This window comes from Colletotrichum acutatum (assembly GCF_030867785.1).
Source record: "Colletotrichum acutatum strain CBS 112980 chromosome Unknown BDZ83scaffold_112, whole genome shotgun sequence".
Classification (NCBI taxonomy): Eukaryota; Fungi; Ascomycota; class Sordariomycetes; order Glomerellales; family Glomerellaceae; genus Colletotrichum; species Colletotrichum acutatum.
Window position 1 is genome coordinate 27,524 of NW_026849106.1, and position 21,065 is coordinate 48,588.

The following is a 21,065-nucleotide window of genomic DNA, read 5'->3' on the forward strand; positions in this document are numbered from 1 at the left end:
ACGCATTCCCATTCCGATACCATTCCATCCACCTCAGATGTCGGCCCCAGGGTCAAGTCGCGTAGGATGCTGTCCCCTAGCGCCTCGTTGAGCAACTCCTGGTTGACCCCCTAGGCCACTGGTTGCTGTGAGGGCGAGGGTGAGACACGCATCACTCTGTTTCCCAGAGGCTTGTCCCCCGGAAGCCCGGGTAGTGTCCCCATTTCGGACAGCTTCTTGGTCGTCATGTCCGGGTCGGGCTCGTCGTTTCCTATAAACGTCCAGCTCTCCTCGGCCTCTTCGTCTTCGTCTTCTTCGGCATGCGCGTGCTTGCCTGCCTTTCTCTTGATCAAGCTCGTCGCGTACTCCATATCGCGGTACAGGCACTGAATCGCGTTTTCCACGCCACGTTCCTATTTATGTATGTTAGTTGACCACAGAGTCTCACAAAACGATCAGAAATGGAACTTACACTGCGAATCTGCTCTCCCAGCACGCGAGCCTTGACAATCATACGGTCGTTATGCGTAGCTTCCCAAAGCGCACGGGCGAAAGAGACTGCGCCCCATTTCTTCAGGCAGATACCGACGCCAATATCCTCGACTCTGCCACCAAAGAAGAATTGGTCGCCAAAGAAGGGTCGGATGATGGTCGGGATACCAGCCCTCAAGCTGGCACCCGTCGTGCCGGATCCACCATGGTGGGCGGCTGCGTCAATTTGTGAAAACAGCCAGTCGTGAGGCGCACTCTTGATGACGAAAATCTCGGGCGGGATAATGGGCTCGTCCTTTGCGCTGTCCGCCTCGCCCTGCTTGGCCACACGATCCGACCAGCCCTTGGACAATATGCAGCGAACATCGGCCTTTTGAACGGCGTCAATGACCTCTTGGGTCATCTTGGCCGTATCGTTCACAATAATAGATCCGAAGCCGACATACACGAGCTTCTTCTCGTCCGCTCTCGCCTTGGCAATGAAGTCGACAAGTTCTTGCGGCGGCTTGAAATCCGTACCCTCCTCCAAGAACCAGTAGCCGGTGACGCGAATCCAGTCCGAAAAGTCGAGAGGCGGCGCGACGACATACTCGGAAAAGTTGTAGAGGAAAGGAACCTTGTTGGGCTGCATCTTCTCGAGGCTGGTGTTGGGCAACTTGAGTGTGTTGTTGCGCCAGCGGTTGACCTGATGAGCAGTCGCCTTCCAGAAAATGTTGTCAAACATGACGTACGTCATGTAATTGTACGCACCACCCATCTTGTATTCAGGCATAACAAACGCATGAGGGTAGGCTCTGGTCCGGGTCCACGGCATGGTGAAGGCTCTGAAGTAGGGAATCGAGAGCTTCTCTGCAATATGAATGCCCGCCATGGCACTGGGACTCTCAATAAGGAGATCAGAGCCCTGGCAAGCCTCCCATGCCGAAACCAGCAACTCATCCAGCCAACCGCGGAACATGGAGTTGGCCTCGCGCAGGAAAGCCCACGTGAATGTGCCGTTCTCGATGCAGAGTCTCATGAGCTCACCAGGATCACCGTCGACCTTTGCGAATTCGATACCGTGTCCCTCGATCCAGTCCTTGAACTCGGCGTGAGTAGCGATCCGAGGCTTGTGGCCTTCTGCAATCAAGCCCTTACACAGCGCAATGTACGGCTGAACGTCACCTCTGGAGCCGATCGTCAAGCAAGTGATCTTCATCGAGTGGGGAGGCTTGAAGTTGAGAAATGAGGCTTTCGGGTCGTCGAACAATATCGTCGGAGCATCGCTTACGCCTGAGCCTTCCTTTGGCAGGCGGAGTTCGTGGTCGTGGAATTCCTCAACTTGGCGAGCCTCCTTCAACGCGTCACGCTCGGCCATGGCGTTCTCCTCCTCTTCCTTCTCGTCCAAATCCAGGTCTCCCGACTCCTTGAGGTAGCGTGTTGTCTCCAGGCTTTGCAGCAAAGTAACAGCGCAGTCGTCTCTGAGTTCGGCCTGGCCAAACTCGAAAAAGACCTCCTCGTGTCCGCGAATGACAACCACCAAGCCGGAGTAGCCGAACCGGAAACCCTTCTCCTTGTCCACGTTTTCAATATCCTTCAAGGGCAGAATGAGCTTGGTTCTCGTTCCAGGCAACAAGCTGCGGAAGCAGAAGGACTTGTCGCTGATGTAGATCTTGCCGTACAATGGCAAGACACGCAAGATGTAGCCGAAGTAGGTCGCTTGAAGCTTCTCCGTCTCGGGTAGCGCGAAATGTGCGCGGAATCGATCCATGGAAGTCTGGATCTTGCCCTCTGCATCCTCGTATAAATCTTCATCGTCCGTTTTAATTTCGGGCGGAGCATCGTAGTGCTTTCGGCCGCCTCGCCACATGCCAGACACCTTTTCAACATATCCCATTGACTCCGTTGCCAGCATTGAGCCCAACTTACCACTAGTGCTGTTGAGATACTGCGCAAAGGCGCCCACTCGCTGCAAGGGGAATGCACCCATTTTAGTGATGCTTTGCAGAGTAGGAGTCACGGGAGGCTTGTCGCCATCATTGATGGAACCTGTTGTTGCAGCATGCTGGCCACTGTACGCGGCCAGTGCCGGGGGACTCCTATCGTCACGGCGCTGGTTCTTTTCGAGCTCCGTCCGGGAAGCCGAAGCTGAGCGTCGCACGGTGGGGTTCTGGAAGACGTCGCTGCCACGTAGAATTTGGCTTGCCGATGGGTCCTCGTTTGATGAAGCCACCATGCCAGAATAGCTCGGATCTTCCATAGACGACTGCACGTATGAGTCCGTAGAACCCTGCTTGTGGATTCCGTGACGAGAGTCATCAAGACGGTTCCGGCTCATCGAGCGCCGGTTACCGCTGAAGCTACGCCGGGGCGAGGAATCGCGAATGATAGTCGACAAGTCCAGACTACGGCGGCGGAACCCCCTAAAGGCATCGAAACTAGCTCGCGCAGCATCCATACTGGCGCGTGGGCTGAGAGCCGAGGGGCTGTGAGCAGACAGTGGCGACAGCGTCGCCTTGACAGCATCGGGCAGCTTGGTCGTCCTAAGCTTCGGCGGCGCGATACGTCTACTTACGCTCATGGAGCTGCGGGCCGAAGCTGGCACCGGCTGCTTCTCTTGCCTCTCCTGCTCCTCCTGGGCCTGCGCTGCCTTGAGAAGGGCGGCATCCTTTGCGCTGGACGAGGCATCCTCAATGAGAATCTTGAGCACACTGATGGCGTCCTTGCCGAAGCTGAAAAAGGAGAAAAAGTATTCGTCAATGGCGTAGGTCTCGTCATTGTCAATGACACGAATCTTGCAAGTATCGGCGAACTCGAGCATTTGGGTATCCTCGATGTCGATGACATTCTCAATGGGCAGCGAGATTTTCACACTGTCACCCTCATTGTGAGAACGGAAGATGACTCTCTGCAGACTCTTGACCCATTCCTTGGCACTGGGAGCGCTATCGGCGCGGAAGTGGTACGTCCGGTGGTGAGTAACGACGGTGAAGGTGAGGCCATCCTTGTTGTTGTTCACGCTGGCTGAAATACCGTAACGGAGGTCGATCTGGCCGCTGGGAAAGTAGACATTGGAGGGGTCCTTGTAGTATGCTAGAACATCACCCTTGAGGCGGAACCAGTATCGATTATACTTTGGATTGCGCTTGCCGCTCTTGGACAGATAGCCCGACTTGACGACCTCGTGCTGTGGTTTCTATTAGTATGTATTGCAGCAAGATGGGCTATAGCAAAGGTGAGTACGCACCGCCTTCTTTGGTAGGTAGGCATAGAAGCAAATGTGCTTTGCCGTGATGTACATATAGCCCTGGAGTAATACGCTCTGGAGCAACCAACAAGGGTATTCTGCTTGCATATTAGCCTATTTATGCCCATTACTGGCGGGGTATTATTCATGAACATACCCTCAATGACAGCTTCGGGGTGGTCAAACTCAAAGATGTCCTGCAGACGGCGCGCCAACGCAGTGGAGTTTGAATCGCCAGAGTCGCTGTAATTCAGCTGGTCGCTAGACCGGCGGTCGACGTCGAAACTGGGTCTTGCGGACATTTCGGCCTTTGCCTCGAGCATCCTGCTCATAACGGGGGCCAGGCGGTGGCCGTCTTGGTCATCGTCTTCTCTTGTATCATCGGCGGGTTGGGACGGAGAGGGCTCGGAGGTGTCGCTAGCTTCCTCGGAGGTGGGCTCCAGCTTGGAGGGCTCCTTTTTCGACTTGTGCCGTGGCAGACGTGGGAGCGCCGGTAGCGATCGGAGGAGTTTTGAGCCGGAGATCTTGCGCCGGTGTTTTTCGGTCTTGGAAGAGGAATCCTTCTTGAGGACGGTCGTCTTTGACAAGTCGGAGTCATTCTGGCGGCGCTGTTTTCGATGCAAGAGGTGGCCGATACCGTGGACCTTGTCGTCGCCGCCTTCCAACTTATCGGCACCGTGACGGCGGGTGGGTTCGTCCTCGTCTCCGCTCTCCTCGTCGCTGGATTCGAAGCGGTCGTGGAAGTCCACCCGTGAGCCGGCCGCAGCAATGAGACCGAAGATGGACTGGTTCATGTTCATAAACATGGGCGGGCCCTGCTGCGGTACCAAGTCCTCCTCTCTGCTATCGTCGCCCTCCTTTAACCTCTCTGGTAGCTCCATGGTAGGGGTATTTGATTCGTGCCGCTTCTTCTGTAATTTTTTGCCGACGCGCTTCTTCACATCGTCCTCGCCGAAGCTGACGCTCGCGGCGCCAGCTGGAGCGGGCGACGCCATCGCTATCGGCGTGTTTGTTCGGTCGGTCGGTCGGTCGGTCGGAGGCAGTCGCTATCTTGGTGAGGTAAGGTAGGACTCCAGGTGTGCGATGACAACCTCTTTGTCCGGGCGGCACGGATGGTGGAGAGGCGGGGAAGGGCGAAAGCGAAGTAGACGATGCTGCGGCGGCGGAAGCGTCGCACTGCGGAGAGGAAGGTGGGAGGGTGGAGGAAGAGTCGTGTGGCTATAGCGGGTTCATTCGGGCGATGACGATAAGGTTTGAGCTCGCGGGAGTGTTACGGGACAGAGAACGAGGCAAGCCGGGCCCAGAGTCTGAAGGCGATCAAGTACAGAGTTAACGGTCAGGTAAGGTGAGCAAGGTAGCGAAGTAAGCAAGGTGAGGTAAGAAAGGTATCCGTGGGTTGGGCCGTTGGTTTGGGATGAAGACGGAATGGCAGCCAGAAACACGGCGGCAACCTTGAAGAATGTACTGTGTAAGAGAGAGACAACAGAAAGTTGAGGAGGGTGGCACAAAGACGAGAGTCAAAAGGGTTAGGTAAGGCAGAGACGGCAGTACTTTACTACCTTGGGTACTTATTAGCCCGTAGGTAGGTAGGAGAGAAGATGGTACGGCTAGAAAGCAAGAGACATGAGGACTGCGGATTACCTAGTACGTAGTAAGAGGTAGGCACCTCGTTGATCAGATGGGAAATGGAACAGTTGAATGAAGGTTATTTATTGCTGTGCCTGAACCCCGGAAAAGACGGGGGGGCTGGGATACAATTGTCAATTGATGGATGGCTCCAAAGGCAAGGGGAAAGGCGGCAATTCACAGCCATCTATCCGTACTACGAAGGTATTTGTTAGGCAGTTCGGTCCCGTAGCATTCACCTTTCACCCTTTGAGTTACCTCAGGAATCCATCAGGTAAGTAGACGGTCAAAATAACCGGGAGCAGCCAGGTCTCTTCAGGTGGAATGAGAGTGTTTTGAGAGAGTCAGAGACTCATCCTCTCACAGTCTCACTTGCTTCATTGTCTTTCGGAAGTGCACTAGCAGCACCTTAGCAGCAGCTGGACTCCCCCAAGTTCTGTGCGCAGCTGCACGCGATGCTGCGCCAAAAGTACGCGCATTTCCTCCTCTCTATCCGCAATGTTCCCGAACCTTGTGGACCTGGGATGCATGGATGCCGTAGGTGCTCCTCTCAGGGGTCCAGTCATTCCTCTCACTTTCTCTCTCTGTTTGCTTTCCCATTGGACCGGTGTCTTGAACAGAGTGGGTTCATCTTTGGTTGCTCCAATGTCTGATTGCATGAAGCTTGTGATGGCCCATGGGTGAGTGGCCCCTGCCTGCTTCTGCCTCTGCTTACCCAGTTCCCAGTGGATAGGTAGGTTTCTGACTGGTCATAGGATAGGCAGAATACCTTGTACCTCATTGCCTCTTCTGGCTCCTCTCAGGCTTCTTTCTTTACACAGAGGTGAGAGTGAGATGAGCATGATGAGCAAGGTGAGGGATGAGAGGCAACAGAAGAAAGGAAAATGGAAGGAAGGCGTCGTGGGGCCCCACAAGTACAAAAGTACAACCTACCTAAGAAACTGCAACCAAGTCCCCTGTGGATCCCCGACATATCCCTACCCTCCCATTGGCCTCAGATTAAGCTCCCTTATCGATAAGCAACTCCCATGACGCCAAAGTGCCCCATCCGGGTCCCATCACAAGATCTTGACAAAAGACATGGGTTGCCATGTGAGCCGACCACTCCGGCCCAGCGCCGCCAGCCTGACCTCGCTCGCTCCCGCCAGACCCGAGGCACACATACCTGTCTTCATCAGCAGATGCATATCGAGACCACTCAGTATTCGCCTTCAAAACACGTTGATACTTACTATCCAGTGGCCAAATACAGTCCGTAGCTGCCGTCACTCACCTGAGCTCAGACTCACTCACAGACCCCAATTCAAGGTGGTAATGAGGGAACCAAGCCTAAAATGACATCAGCCCAGAGTGACCGCAAACGACACTCTCTGGCATGAGCAACTGTCCGAGCACTCAGATTCGCATCGCGGGGGCATCCCAGATCTGCCCCATATCAAGTCCCCTCTTTTGTTGAGAGCCGCCCAAGCTCTGAATGAGAAAAAATAATAAACGCATTCAACATCGTCGGATCTCATTGTTTATTTTTGTCAGACAAGACTTTTTCAACAAGATGGACCATGTTGTGGTGGGCCTCTAGCCCTCACTCGAGGTGTTGTCCAGTGACAAGATCATAATAGTCTCATGTTGATTCTGAATGAGTGCAAAACAAAAAATATCAAAATAATTCGCATCAATATGAGCACCTTGATATTCTAATTCCATACTCGTCGTAATGTAGTTGTTATTCACTTTGTCTCTTTTCCTGGTCTCTAAGCCTTACGCAGTGGGCTCCCTTTCTTTGCACAATGTCAAACTGAGGTGGGTTTCAATGTCTCACTTAAAACCCGACCACTCATGAATCATATAATTCTCATACGAGAGCTTCACTACCATGGGGGATGAATTCCTTGCTTCCTCGTCCTTGCTTGTGGCTTCCATTCTTCCAGCAGCGTTTGTTCCAATTGAAGCGATGTAAGTAACAAACTGAAGACGCACTCACACATGGCGGGATACAACTTTTTATCCCAGTGCTTAGGCTTGACAGCTTCCATCATCCTCATACAAGAATAACCCACGGAAATGGCTAGCAGGAGTCCGGCTTGAAGTAGTTACGACACCAAGGTGCGCGATCGAAGAGCTTGACTGAAGCCGACATCCGGACCCGAAATGCCGGTCACCATCGCCGAATACTACTGCGGGGGCGGGGCATCAACACCCGCGCGAGAGGGGGAGACGGGAAGTGACGACGTTGCGCAGTATATAGAACTCAATCCGTTTCTTGACATCATCTCACATTTCCTCTGCTCACTGCGTGTCTGTCCTCCGTCTCAAGCTTTCCATCACCGCTGCAAATCTCGGGCTTCCCTACAACTTTAGAAACCACGGACCACCACCAAGCGTATCTTACCTCGAGATCTAGCGCAGCATGAGGTATCTCAGATCCCCTCACGCACTGCTCACCTTGCTCACCTTCTTAGCCTGTTTGGCGTAGGTGACTGCCTTTTTCTTTCCAATGATGAGGAATTCCAAGGCTCGCGTGAACATGAGCTCCAAATACTAACTTCACCCAGTCCCTCGTCGCAACAAAGTCCACCCTTCAACGAGAGTAATCTCCCAGAAAACCGCACATCCGCCGCCTTTCCCCTTCCCGTCCCAACACTCGACCTCGACTTCCGCATCGTCGTTGACCTCAACCCGCTCATCCCCGTCGGCGTCGGCCCATTCGGCCAGCGGAACTGGATTTCCTTTTCCGGGGGCGCCTTCTCGGCCAAGTGGGGCACCGGTACCGTGGTCGCCGGCGGGCAGGACAGCCAGATTGTCGTCAACGAGACCCTCAGCACCGCCGTCGAGACGTCCTATCTGCTCAAGACGGATGATGATACGCCGGCGTACATCACTGTGAAGACGACGGGATGGCGGACTGGACCGAGGGAGGTCATGGAGAGGCTGTTTGATCCGGCTAGGGCGAATGATGTCAAACCCTCCGAGTACAGCTTCCGGTTGAATGTCAAGATGGAGACGGGAGATGAGAGATACAAGGATATCGTTAACACTGCCATGTGGGTTGGTAGTGGTGCTCGGTTGGGAGCTACGGTCATCTATGATGCTTACCGGGTGGTTTAATCGCCTGAGTGGATTCCGAGTAACAAGGAGATGATCAACGATAAGATCTTGTCAATTCAGTTGAGCTGTTTTATAAGTCTCATTGGTAAATACTTTCAGACAGAATCAAATGTTCATATGACAGAATGATGATGTGTTACTTCCGGATTGAAACCTTCCCCCCCCCCCCCCTGAATTTCCCTTGAAATTAAAATTGATAGGAAATACACGAGAAAAACCAACATAACACCAACAACGGCCCAAGGTATGTCCAAATAGCCAAGAAGCCTTCTCAGTCAAGTATTATTCATGGAAACACTTATGGACTACATGAGAGTGACGAAAATCAGATGCCAGGAGATGACCCATGCTCCTGCTCACCAATTCAGGGCTTCGTAAACAACCACATATGCTATGGAAAGCCAAGGGCTGGCTGATTTTGGGCACACTTTTAATCCCGACTACGCCCTGCGGTTCTGCTTGACTTATATCCTATCACTATCCAAACTTGCGAGCACTGATAGGACCGCGAATGAAAGAAGACCTCTACCGATCGCACTCCATAGTAGCATGCCTTTTTACTTGTCAGAGTCATGCGATCAACCTAGATACAAGTGTTCATGGTAAAGGGGGAATGAATTCCAAGCTTCAAGTCTGTTCGAGATGCCTTAACCTCATGGCAACTCTCCCCATAGTATCCTAGTGCCCATCGCCCTCTTTGGTTGGAAGCAAGCAGTGACTACACTCGAAACAGTGATGGTACCCCACTCGAGATAACTTCACCCATCCAGTAGTCAATCTAGCTGGGCTGTTTCAGTCATTGTTTGCTTGTTCTCCACTTCCTTTCTTGTGTCTTCAAAGACGATTAGATACTGGTGATTGCAGACCTTCCTTCCACTCCTGAGCTGTCAAATCCTGACACACATCGGTGTTGTGGGTATGCGCCTTTATGGCAGTATTTCCAGCGGCAAACGGTCACGCATTAGTTATAACAATGTAACCAAAATATCCTTTGTCCAAGTCTTTTCCACAAATGCCCCGTTGTTATCCAAGCAACACCTGGCCGAGATCCTATAGGCGGCTTCAAAGCCGCATAATAGCGTTCGGGACTATCATGACCGCCGAAACCGCACAGAGCTGACGGCGTCTGCCTAAGTATGTACTGGATCATAGACAAGCTCAAGTATCCCATCTCCTAGAACCCTCCAGAACACATGTATAAAGTTGACGGCTTGAAGCATCCGCCACCGCAGTAATGACCTCATATCCACCAACGCCGCGCAAAATGACAATCCAATTCCTTCCCTCCCCCCATGGCCAAGAAGGCAATCCACTATACACGAAAATCCACTAGTATCGTACCTATACCTCCAGGCTTACTGCCACAAGCACAGCTTTCCACTTGCTGTACCACCGGCCACCCAGTCCATCGTCGGATGGAAGTGAGCGACAGCAGGAACAGCCGAGATGCCATCTCCGCCCAACTGCGCAAGTTGCTCGCCATTGGCGGCGTACACGTCGACGAAACGGTTCATGTTTCCAATCACAAATTTCTGAATGCCGTCCTTCGGGCGCTTTTGCCACTGGGGCTTCAGAATAGTGACCCAACGGCCAGTCTGGTTGTTATGCTTCACGACATGCTTTGGATCCATCTCGGTGCTCTTGTCCCAGTCGGTGCGGTCCGCCCAGTCGTAGATCTTGATTGTGTCATCGTAGGACGACGTGGCGATTTGGCCCCCGGGACTCCATGACGCGTGAGAGACTGAGAGTCGAGAAGTGTGCTCGTAGAGCATGGCAGGGTGTCTCATATCACCCTTGCCGGTGATCTTCCGCAAATCCCAGATCTTGACCGTTCTGTCGAGAGACGCGGTGGTGAGAAGGTGCGGCTCCCGCGGGTTCAAAGAGAAACCTCCAATCTTGTTGTCAGATAACTGCCACATCTCTGTGGACTTGGGGTCGCGGATGTCGACCTTTCCAACGGCGCCGTTAAGAGTGGAGAAATAGATAATGTTCTTATCCGTTAGAGGGATATCGATGGCAGACAGCGGGATATCCTCATTCTTGTCCTCGGGCTCCCAGACGGGCAAGCATACGTCTTTCTCTAAATCCAGGACACGGACGGTAGAGTCGTATGAGGACGTGTAGACCTTTTGCTGCTCGAACGGAGAAACGATGATGGTCGTGATCGTTCTAGTGTGGATTTTGTAGGCGCCAATCTTGGGGTCAAACCATGCGTCCTCGTCGTCATCGTTCTCCGGGGGGCCATCCTGAGAGGCGTCGAAAACACCTAGAGCGCCTTCCTTATCGCCGGCGAATACCAGGGGCTTGTCCTCGGTAGGATGGAAAGTCGCAGCGTAGATGCGCAAAGGACAGATCTTGATGTCTGGAAGTGTGTGAGCAACTACAACCGAAGACAAACACACCATGCCTGACGTACCTTGCGGGCTCCATTTTTCATAGAGCTCCAACTTGCCCATCTTCTTGCGCAACTCCTTCAGATCCTTATCGGACGTGTTCTCCACGTCTTCGTCGGTAAAGGTGGGAACGCCAGGTTGGGCACCTCGAGGGACCAGTGCACTCAGTCCGGTAATTCCGTTGTTGAACTTTTTGCCGTCGACGGCGATGTCTCCCAGACTAAGGTTGCCACCGATTCTGGTCTTTTTGGCTTTTTCTTGTGCAGCCTTTTCTTCAACCTCGACCTCGTACTTGCGCTTCAGGGTCTCGTTGTCGGCATCGAAGCCTGCAACGCGAGCACTGCGACGGACCGGGCCAGTGGGGGCAACGGGCTCTTTCTTGACGGGAGTCGATCGAGACTTGGGAGCAGGCTTGGGCTTGGGAGGCATGATCTTATTCGAAGCCTTGGCCAAGTCGTCCAACATGGTCTTGTTTTTCGCAATGTTTGCAAGGCGCATCTTCTCGAATGCACTCATCCCCTGCTCCTCCTCTGCCTTGACCTTGGTGCGAGCCATGATTGCGGTTTCCGGGGTGGGTAAGGACGGAAAGAGGTAAATGTATGCGATCTGACGGAGAATAAGTTGTGGATGCGAAGATGTTGAGAAAAGATTCGGTGTGCGAATACGTGTCAGGCTATGGTTATGTCGGCGCTGGGCAACGTCCGTACTCGTCGGTAGCGGGGCTGTTCACGATAGAGTTGAGCAGGTTGAAGTGGTGATGATGAGGAAGTTTGTGACTTACTGCGAGAATTGTAAGTCTGAGGGCGCAATTGATTTGCCGATATTTGTTTCAACCTGTCGCAACAGTAGCCCAAAGCCAGATGTGGGAGTTTGGAGGCCAAGAGAAAGTTGGAAATTTCCGTGGAAAGAAAGAAAGAGGCAATTCAGAAGGAGTAAACCACGACCGAAAGAGCGCAGTGGAGGCGAACCTGCCTAATTGAAAGCGCGTCGCAACGCGTCGAGCTCTCCGGCGGTTGCAGGGGGTTTAATGTCTATTACGTCAGCCAGCAGCACTCGCGCTGGTCCCTGCATGGCCCGAGCTTCCCCTGTTGGATTTTTGGATGGAAATTTTGTTGCATCTGCAGATCTGCAACTTTTGATCATCGCAAAGTCAAGTGCATAGCTTGCGCTTCCACCATACAACACACGCACACAATGGCTACGACATTGATGCCCTTCCTCTACCAAACGAGGACAATCCTCAGGGCCTCCGTCTCTGTTCGATCCTTCTCAACAACCGCGGGCCGGCTCCACCCCCGAAGCCGCGGCGCGCAAAGCATCCCCTTCGAATGGGATGGCCCTGCCCAAGAACGAACCGATATCCCCAGCGGCCCGGACGGCGAGAGAAAGTCCACCATTACCCCGACCGAGAGACAGGTTTTCCGTGCAATCTTCGACGACATTGCGAAGCGCGGTGGCCAGGTCCCGCCACAGGCTGCTACCCCAGGCGCTGCAGACGACGCCTCTTCTTCCTTGCAAGTCGAACCCGAACCCGAGTCCGGATCTCGCGATGCCATCCTCCGCAAATACCCCCCTGCTCTGCGCCGCGCGGCTGAGGTCGCGCTTGGAATGCGCCAGGTGCAAGGCGACCAGCTGACCTCGTCGCGCATCTCCTTCAAGCCGGAAGAGGAGCTCGAATCAGACCTGGAAGAAGCCACCAAGCTCGAAGCTGCGCGGAGGGACGCCCGCGCCCAAGAAGCTGTCCGCCTACAGGCCCTTCTGGACCAGTGCAACACAGACGTTGAGGTCTGGAACGTTTTGGAACGCGACGTCTTCTCCATGGTCGCAAGGCTGGGTATCTCTGAAGACAAGCAGCGCCAGCCGGATCCGGAAAAGAAGGTCAAGCCCTCGTTGCACAAGAAATCATCCAAAAAGGCCCAGCCAGACGCCCTCAGCATGGACTCGCATGGTCCGCTGTACTCCATGCACCTCCTCCAAGGCCTCAAGACGCTGGACCAGTCCTTTGCGCACTCCTCCCCACTGGCGTTGAACGTCCTCCCGCGGGTCAAGGAGCTCGGCCTTGCCTCGTATGTCCTCGGCGTCTCTACGCCATTCTACAACGAGCTGGCCTCTATACTCTGGTACCGCCACGGTGACACACAGGCTGTGCTCGCCGTGCTGGACGAGATGCAGTTCGCCGGTCTCTTCTACGACATGCAGACGCTGCGCCTCATCGATACCATTGAGCTGGCCCTAGACTCGTTTCGTGGCGGCAAGCTGGGGGTGTTCTCCCAGGCTGTTGGCACCATGCCAGGCTACAATCTCGATGTCAAATCTAGGGTGGCGCGTTACGCGCGAAGGGTCCGCCATAGCCTCAGGGAGCACAGAGGTAGTGCGCGATACTAGGACTCCTGGTGTACAGTAAGATGGTGATGGATAACTGCTGCCAAGGCCTGAGAGAGGCGAGGCTGCTTGTACAAGACACTGTAACATATCTGTAAACATAACACTCCGCATAGCGAATCCTCATCAGGATTGGAACCATGGATAAGGCGCACGACGTTCCTGGTTCATGTATGTAATCAAGATTCAATAACACCAAAAGTTCCAACATTTCCAAGGCATAGACGCGCTATATTGGGCATCTCGATATTGGCTGAGACATTAGAAGCAGACCATATGCGCCTTGCGATTTCCTCCCTAGGAAAAGAAGAGGACAGACAGGCTGAATAGGGCAGAACAGAATAGGAAACTACTATTCCACTGGCTTCTCAAGCGGGCAGCCGGACTTCAAACCGGACTTGTTGGGCTTCAAAGAAGATCGGTGGCCCCGAGGAATTTTTAAGCCTTTTAGGTTCTTGTAAGCCTTCGGGAACTAAACAAGTGTGCTCACCCCCACGCCATAAATCCATTCCTGGCTATCCTTGAGCACTTTTCTCTCAATGTCTTTGTTCTCAGCCCTAGATCGGTAGACTTCACCCCCTCCCAAGATTCCAAATGGGTTTGAGAAGGGTTTGGGCCTGGTCGACAGTTTTAGTTATTAGCCAGGGCGTCCCACAGCCATGTTGACGGGAAGGGCGTTATTTCGTCTTCTTTCACTACATAAACCTGTTAGAGACGGTGCAACGCCGCCAGGAGAGAGGGCTTGGCCTGCTTGCTGCCACTTCTTGGATCTGAGATGTGTGCTGGAATCGTCCGATGGAGAGGCCGTAGCTGAGGACACACCTCTGTGCGGAAGACTGAGGCTTCTGGTCCCTGGATGGAATCTCGTGAGCTGGTTGTATTACTCCTCGATCCTGTCAAAGACTACACGTGCTTCCTTTCGAAGCTTCACTGCGTGGGCCGAAAGCTTCAGGCCATGTTCAACTTATATGATTCAGTCAGGCAGTTCAATTCAACACTTACAACGAACTCATTTCTGAAGACTCAACCCGTGCAGAACTGCCGTGCCAAGATGCTGGGCGTTCTTTCTTTGTGGCGATCCAGCTTAAGGGCCTTGGAAAACGTCATGGGCGACACTGGAGAAGAGACTTTGCGTCGGTGGATGATTTCTAGATAACTCCTACGGCAAGACAGTGAGGTAACATCGCCGATCTTTAGTCAAGATGGATAAGCTTGAGGTATTTTGGTCAACATGACTTCATTCTGAGAGGTATATTAGCATACCAATGAGGAATTTGGTAGGCGCCGTAAGGGATCAACGCAAATGGTAACTCAAGAATATACTGAGGGCGTGCGAAGATGAATCAGTGATCGATCCTAGGTGATCCTAGGTAAGTGTAAGCATGAAGATGAAGCAGTACTCATACCTAGTCTAACTCCTGCAAGCAGTATACCCGCCTGAAGAACTGTAATAATGGTCAAGTTGAATTTAAACCACGAGCACAATCAATGCCTCACTCAGTACGAGCCAGAGGGAGTTAATGAGTAAGATTAGCGGCGAGAGTTTGACGTTGATTCACCAAGAGGCAAGAAACACGATGCACTCCGTTTTCTCATGAGTCAACTCCACATATGACTCTGAAATAAAGGCTTTATGGTCAGATTTTCAAAACTACATCAAAAGAAAAGACACCAACCAATCCAACAAGGACGCCAGCCATACAATGAAACAAAAACACAAAATGGGGTGCGTACACCCTGAGCAAAAGGTAAAGTTGCGGCCAGTGTGGATTGAACACACGACCTTCAGATTGATTGAATGAAGTTTCTTGGGTTCAGAACCCACTTCAGTCTGACGCTCTCCCAACTGAGCTATGTCCGCCGCTATCTTCGAGGTCCTTTTGGAAGTGGTGGTACTATGGATCCTGAGCTCTCCGTCGCGAAGAGTTGGTAGAGGTTGCGCGAATATTACGGTTGAAAGTTCTAGAACAATTCCTCGTATGCATAGAACGTGTCAGAAACCTTAAACCAGAGTCATGAAGGTGGTGTGCTCAAGACCCGGGATGGGTGCTTATAGCGAGTCACTCTGAGACATCACCAAAAAGAGAATGAACGAATGAATGAAACTTCAGCTTCAAATAAGGTAGACTTTATTATGCCAAAATTTTCCAAATGCTCCGTAGAAGAAGGACTCCCTCGGCTTCGCTAGCTGATGCGGCCACAATGCCTCCATGTCTTGGTTGAAAAAAAAAAATAACTGCTTTTCATATCGCAGAGTCATGAACCCATATGAACATCGCAAATCCCTCTCTCACACACTGCTTCCAAGCAGTCTAAGCTCCTCAACATCCCAATACCTTTGCTTACCACCCGCGTGTGGCCAGCTTCTCCTCGGTCTTCAAGCTGTCGCAGTTGATGCCGACCATGGCCTCACCAAGTCCCTCACTGCACTCGGCGAGGACCTTGGCGTCCTTGTAGTGCGTCGTCGCTCTCACAATAGCCTTGGCGCGCTTGGCCGGGTCGCCAGACTTGAAGATGCCGCTGCCGACAAAGACACCGTCGCAGCCGAGCTGCATCATCAGCGCCGCGTCCGCGGGGGTGGCGACACCGCCGGCGGCAAAGTTGACGACGGGGAGGCGGCCGAGCTCGGCCGTCTGCTGGAGGAGCGTAGAGTCGACCTCGAGCTCTCTCGCCAGGGCGCGGATGCCCAGGATGCCCTCGGTGGCGAGGACGCCCTTGGCGCGCGCAATGTCTCTGGTGACCTGCTTGACGTGGGTGACGGCCTCGACGACGTCGCCGGTGCCGGCCTCGCCCTTTGTGCGGATCATGGCGGCGCCCTCTGCGATTCTGCGCAGGGCCTCGCCGAGGTTGCGGCAGCCGCAGACGAAGGGGGCCTTGAAGTCGGCCTTTTCGACGTGGTAGACCTTGTCGGCCGGGGTGAGAACCTCGCTCTCGTCAATGTAGTCGACGCCGAGGGCCTCGAGGATCTGGCACTCGACAAAGTGGCCGATGCGGGCCTTAGCCATGACTGGGATGGTGACGGCGTTCTGGATCTCTCTGATGACGGCAGGGTCGGACATGCGGGCGACGCCGCCGTCCTTGCGGATGTCTGCCGGGACGCGCTCCAGGGCCATGACGGCGCAGGCGCCGGCCTCCTCGGCGATGCGGGCCTGGGCGGCGTCGGTCACGTCCATGATGACACCTCCCTTGAGCATCTGGGCGAGTCCGGCCTTGACGGCGAACGTGTTCTTGGCATCGCCGTTGGTGCCGTTAGGCTTGGTTGCGTCGTTGTTGGTCATTGTGATGTGAGTTGAATAGTGACTTTTCGGGGGTATCTTTGAGAAGGATGAACCGCTATGAGATGAGCGATAATAGTGAGTTGAAGAGGTGTGAGGTGAGATGATACAGAAGGTCTGAATGAAAGAGACGGGAATAGGACGGCTCTGGAAGTGAGGGGTATCTTTTTTTCAATCAATCAGAGAGAAAGGAGGGCCTCAAAATGGTTAACGAGGATTCAAGATGCTCCGCTTCACGATGGGTCTGGTTGTATGTCATGAAATCCGGGGAAAAGGGGTCTCGAGAGTGAGATGTGAACGGAGGGGGGCCAAATATGTATTATGGCGACAGACAACAACTTCGATGATGACACGGGATGTCCAGCGAGGGGTCCAAGATTGGACGAAGAGTGAGAGAAAAATTTTACACTTCTGCTGTACCGAGTCATCCCGTCTTTCCCGCGGATCGCTTCCATTTGCTTGGAGAACAAGACTGAACGGTGGTGGTACAGGAAAAACCCTCCGCCTAGGCGAGCCGAGCAAAGCAGCGCATGGTCCGCGACTGAGTCGGCGGCGACACTTGGCCGTAGGGGACCCCTAGGGCCGAGCTTACCACCCAGCAAGTCTGCAGATAGTCATGAAAACGGTGTACCTACTGCGTAGTAGACTGCGACTCTGTGAGATGGATGGCCTGTAGCGAGCATGGAGGGGCAAGACGGGTCAGGGCCCGATCTCGGAAAGGCAAGATACGGTTACTCCGGGACCCGGTACATGGACAACCTTAATGGAATGGCAGTGTCATCGAAGTATCCCCCGAAGGCAAGTCGCAGGCCATGGCGGGCGCGGAAGGCGGCCCAGTCCCACGCACCGGTGTTTGAACGGGTGGCGGGACACAGGTCTGGATGTCTGGACTCTTGACACGCTTCCCTTGGTATTACCCGATAAGGAGAAAGCTGAGGGTTTCGCGCTGTGGGACGTGTTCGTGTTGTGGATGGATCATGGCCCGACATATTCTCTTGATCATGGGTCACTCTGACAATGCGCGCATATAGTGTAGGTAATCGTAATACCAATGTACATCTCACCCTGGTAGCTCGCAACCCGGCTGAGCCAAATGCTTCCTCCACAATTGGTGACAAGTTTCTACCGACCTTCTACATGCTCCGAACGGCGGCGACAGTTACCAAAGACTGAAGGGCGGGCGGAGAGCAGAGCGGTTGTCATCGGATGTAGATCCGAGCGATGCTCCTCCGGCCCCTCCAACACACCCGCCCTGCCGCTCCCTTCAAGTCAGTTCCGCGCGGGACAACACCCAGATCGCCCCATCTTGTTCCGCCCGAGCTGCAGAGTCAAGCTGGAACAAGCTCCGTATGCATGGAATCCTCTCTCGCTGTGCCGCTACAGTTCTATCATCCGTGCCTCCATCTGGCGGGGCGCCTTTCCCTGTCCCGTTGCTCCGCCAGTCACTGACATCAATTATGAAGTAGTATAACACCATTTGCATGGATCTTTCGTCTTGACATCAAGCAGTCCCGCGCCCTTTACGCCCTTTGCGCCCACAACAACGGTACATTCCTGGCTAATAATCTGTGGACTTCCTACAGCTGAGCAAGTCGGCGGCGAACTACTGCTAAGCCCACCGTTACATGGCCGCCAGCCAACCTCTCTGACTAACCCGCCGATTACTGCAGTGCGGGCGACGCAAAGTACCTTACTTTAGCTAGCAAGGGTCTTCAAGGAAGCCGTTATCGCCAAGGCCGACGAAGCAACCCCCAAATCCCCGTTATCCTAATTATCTTGCGCGGATAGCCTACAATCTTTTTGCTGCTCTTCGCCGGTCCGGGGCGTGGTCTCCGACTTCATTCGTTCATTGTCTGTGTAAATGACTCAAACACAACAATCGGAACCCTTTGCGACTCTATTACTACCTATCATCCTCAAGAACCCTGCTGAACGTCACCGGCCTGTGAGCGTTGAACCTTACAACACACATCTCCAAATGTCTTCACTCACCATCGGCGTTCTGGCCCTTCAAGGCGGCTTCCGTGAGCATGTCCAGCTCGTGCGGAAGGCCGCCGTCTACCTCGCTACGGCCGAGTCCTCGGTGCCAAGCCCGAGACCCGAGATCGCTGCCATCGAAGTCCGCACCGAGGCAGAGCTCCGGAGTTGCGATGCCCTCATCATTCCAGGCGGAGAGAGCACCACAATCTCCTTCATCGCGGCGCAGTCCGGGTTGATGGAACCCCTCAAGGAATTCGTCAAGTAAGCCACCTCACTCAACTCTCACTCACCCAAAGATCCGAGTTTGTTTCCATGATGTCATTTGCGAAATAGAGTGGATTGCACACCCCATTCGGTTATTTTTCACTCGTATTCTCACTCATTCACTCACTCACTTTTTGCGAATACCTTGGAGGTCTTGGAGAGAGTTTCCCCGTGAGACAACGTCTAATTCTTATTCTTTCTTTTAGAGTCGACCGTAAGCCAGTCTGGGGAACCTGCGCCGGCGCCATCCTCCTCGCTGATGAGGCAAATGCCACCAAGAAGGGCGGCCAAGAGCTCATCGGCGGCCTGGGCGTGCGCGTCCACCGCAACCACTTTGGCCGACAAATTGAGAGTTTCGTCGCGGACTTGAACCTGCCCTTCCTGACGCAGGGCGACGGCAACACGAAAACGGCGTCGTCCCCTTACCCTGGCGTCTTCATCCGCGCCCCAATCGTTGAGGAGATCCTCTCCACCGAGGCGGGCGACAAGAGCGACAAGCCGGCCTCCTCGGCTGTCGAGGTCCTTGCCGTTCTTCCGGGGCGAAAGACCAAAGCCGCTGAGGGCGTCAGCCAGAGCACCGCGGACGACGCGGTCGGCGATATTGTCGCTGTGAGGCAGCGCAACATCTTTGCCACGAGTTTCCACCCTGAGCTCACTGACGATGTCCGCATTCACGTTTGGTGGTTGGAGCAGGTGATGAAGGCTGCGGCACCGACATCATCCGCATGATTGGGGCCTTCTTGACGGAGATTTTGTTTTCACGAATGGAGCGAAGTGATGTCACGCCGCATATTCGCAAATGCGGAAAAATGAGAAAAGATTTACATACGAAGCCATTGACGAGATGTGTCCTAGTTACCGAGGGCGTATCGTCTCTGCGTCGACGTTGAGGGGTGGCATACACCACCTATGCCACAATTATGCCACCAGAGATGCCACCGGGGGCGACAGTTTCAAGTCACATCTCATCACATTTCACATCCCACTCGGCTGGCAACAATTGGAAAAGAGAGAGAGAGAAGAGGGCCATCTTGCATCACGCACAGACGCAACGGGAGGAGATTTGCAGATCTTAGTGCTGGCCAGCCTGGTAGCAACGGGTGGGCAGAGAGTTTGCGTAGCGCTGCCTTTGTCGTTGGAATGAGGAGAAATGGGCTAGTGACATCCGTGGCTTGCGCGGAATTTGGGCCTCCCGCCAATCCAGACACATCATCAGATCATGCGCGAGCCGAGGGTTTGCCCGTGAGTACGGGCCGGTAAACAAAAAAAAACCGTGAGATGATGGACTAGCTACGGTCGGGGTCCCGCGGGAGGAGGAGTCGAAGGAAGCGAGGCGGCCCCGCAAGAGAGGGTAAAGTAAAGATAGAATTTAGAATAGACCAGACGGAATCGCATATGATCAGCAGTCCTAGTTCCAGCCGCCGCGACATCCAGTCAGCAGGGTCCAAGATGGCTTCAAAAGTTCAACGAAAGCAGACATTTCCAAGACTGCCAATTGTTCAGCTGTGCAGATCCAAAACCGAGGATGAGGTCAAACCTCACTTTCGGACCCATATGTGCCCATGTCCATGATCTCGGGATGGTTCCTAGGGGGGTCAAGGGGGTCACAGGGGTTTGTCGTCAAATCGAAACCCGATGGACAGGGCCGTGATGAAATGATCGCCCAGAGAATGACATGCAGATGAGACCCAACGACGCATATTTCTTTTGACAATAGGAAAGCATGGCTAGGAAACGCAGATCGCTCTTATTTTTTATTCCAAAAGAGTAATCCCACTTCCAGAAGGAGGTACTGGGCCTTCGAACCCTGGAATTTGCGTGTAACCCCAAAATGTGACTAATATCAGGGGGATCCTCATGATCTGATTGCTACCCGCACTCTAATATTACGGGATCTAGCACTTCTCAAAGCGGTCTTTTCGTGAGTCGGATGTAGAATGGTAATAGTTACACAACATCATTAGTAGGATTGGCACAAAGATTCATCTTCGACTAGGGCAAAGTAGTGAAGCAAACCAAAGAATGCGCGGAATATTCGCGATCAACATGTGGGGCAAGCAGTTTTGTGATCGAGTGGAATTTGGGAAAAAGGAGTCTTCAGACTTCATTGATTATGTGGATATCTAATATCTACTAGATGGAACAAATGTTGAAGAACCTCTCATGGATAAGATCATAAGATGAAGTATATACCGGACTAAAGTAAGATTATACAAGGAAATAAAAGCAAAGGCCCTCAAAGGCTCGTATTGAAAACAAGTGGTATCAAGTATTGTCCTTAGAAGTAATAGAAGCAACATGAAGCAATCCGCAGGCTAAGAGTTCATGAGTCTTGATGGCCAT

At 53.3% G+C, this 21,065-nt stretch overlaps 6 protein-coding genes and 1 non-coding gene across 7 annotated transcripts; 3 read left to right on the forward strand and 4 right to left on the reverse strand.

The window, feature by feature from the left end:
* Window positions 1-110: 110 nt before the first annotated feature.
* BDZ83DRAFT_587120 (glycosyltransferase family 28 domain-containing protein) lies at window positions 111-4,692 on the reverse strand (the record flags this gene model as incomplete). The annotated part of the gene is made up of 4 exons (XM_060506010.1): window positions 111-392; window positions 452-3,637; window positions 3,698-3,798; window positions 3,855-4,692. The coding sequence occupies 4 exons, from the start codon at window positions 4,690-4,692 to the stop codon at window positions 111-113; spliced, it is 4,407 nt and encodes a 1,468-aa protein (XP_060360690.1).
* A 2,894-nt stretch (window positions 4,693-7,586) lies between these two features.
* Window positions 7,587-8,575, forward strand: BDZ83DRAFT_634394 (uncharacterized protein). Its single transcript, XM_060509092.1, has 2 exons — window positions 7,587-7,735; window positions 7,876-8,575. Exons 1-2 carry the CDS (start codon window positions 7,731-7,733, stop codon window positions 8,426-8,428), a joined length of 558 nt encoding a protein of 185 aa, XP_060360691.1. The 5' UTR covers window positions 7,587-7,730; the 3' UTR covers window positions 8,429-8,575.
* A 1,116-nt stretch (window positions 8,576-9,691) lies between these two features.
* Window positions 9,692-11,483, reverse strand: BDZ83DRAFT_39730 (WD repeat domain-containing protein). The gene is made up of 2 exons (XM_060502825.1): window positions 10,845-11,483; window positions 9,692-10,790 (listed from the first exon to the last, which is right to left on the reverse strand). The coding sequence occupies exons 1-2, from the start codon at window positions 11,374-11,376 to the stop codon at window positions 9,784-9,786; spliced, it is 1,539 nt and encodes a 512-aa protein (XP_060360692.1). The 5' UTR covers window positions 11,377-11,483; the 3' UTR covers window positions 9,692-9,783.
* A 461-nt stretch (window positions 11,484-11,944) lies between these two features.
* On the forward strand, window positions 11,945-13,413 carry BDZ83DRAFT_634397 (uncharacterized protein). Its single transcript, XM_060509093.1, has one exon. It carries the CDS (start codon window positions 12,016-12,018, stop codon window positions 13,204-13,206), a length of 1,191 nt encoding a protein of 396 aa, XP_060360693.1. The 5' UTR covers window positions 11,945-12,015; the 3' UTR covers window positions 13,207-13,413.
* Window positions 13,414-14,958: 1,545 nt separating this feature from the next.
* On the reverse strand, window positions 14,959-15,064 carry BDZ83DRAFT_t252. The gene has a single exon. It is a non-coding gene; the product is annotated as a tRNA-Phe (tRNA).
* A 481-nt stretch (window positions 15,065-15,545) lies between these two features.
* On the reverse strand, window positions 15,546-16,481 carry BDZ83DRAFT_722714 (SOR/SNZ family-domain-containing protein; the record flags this gene model as incomplete). The annotated part of the gene is made up of 1 exon (XM_060512498.1): window positions 15,546-16,481. One exon carries the CDS (start codon window positions 16,479-16,481, stop codon window positions 15,546-15,548), a length of 936 nt encoding a protein of 311 aa, XP_060360694.1.
* A 1,975-nt stretch (window positions 16,482-18,456) lies between these two features.
* On the forward strand, window positions 18,457-19,451 carry BDZ83DRAFT_722715 (SNO glutamine amidotransferase; the record flags this gene model as incomplete). Its single annotated transcript, XM_060512499.1, has 2 exons — window positions 18,457-18,719; window positions 18,929-19,451. 2 exons carry the CDS (start codon window positions 18,457-18,459, stop codon window positions 19,449-19,451), a joined length of 786 nt encoding a protein of 261 aa, XP_060360695.1.
* Window positions 19,452-21,065: the final 1,614 nt, after the last annotated feature.

Bases quoted from the DNA above. Each gene is read 5' to 3' on its own strand.
- BDZ83DRAFT_634397 (XM_060509093.1), top strand. From the start codon at position 12,016: ATGGCTACGACATTGATGCCCTTCCTCTACCAAACGAGGACAATCCTC.
- BDZ83DRAFT_39730 (XM_060502825.1), bottom strand. From the start codon at position 11,376: ATGGCTCGCACCAAGGTCAAGGCAGAGGAGGAGCAGGGGATGAGTGCA. The intron at 10,791-10,844 runs GTACGTCAGGCA...ACACACTTCCAG, and splicing joins TGAAAAATGGAGCCCGCAAG to ACATCAAGATCTGTCCTTTG.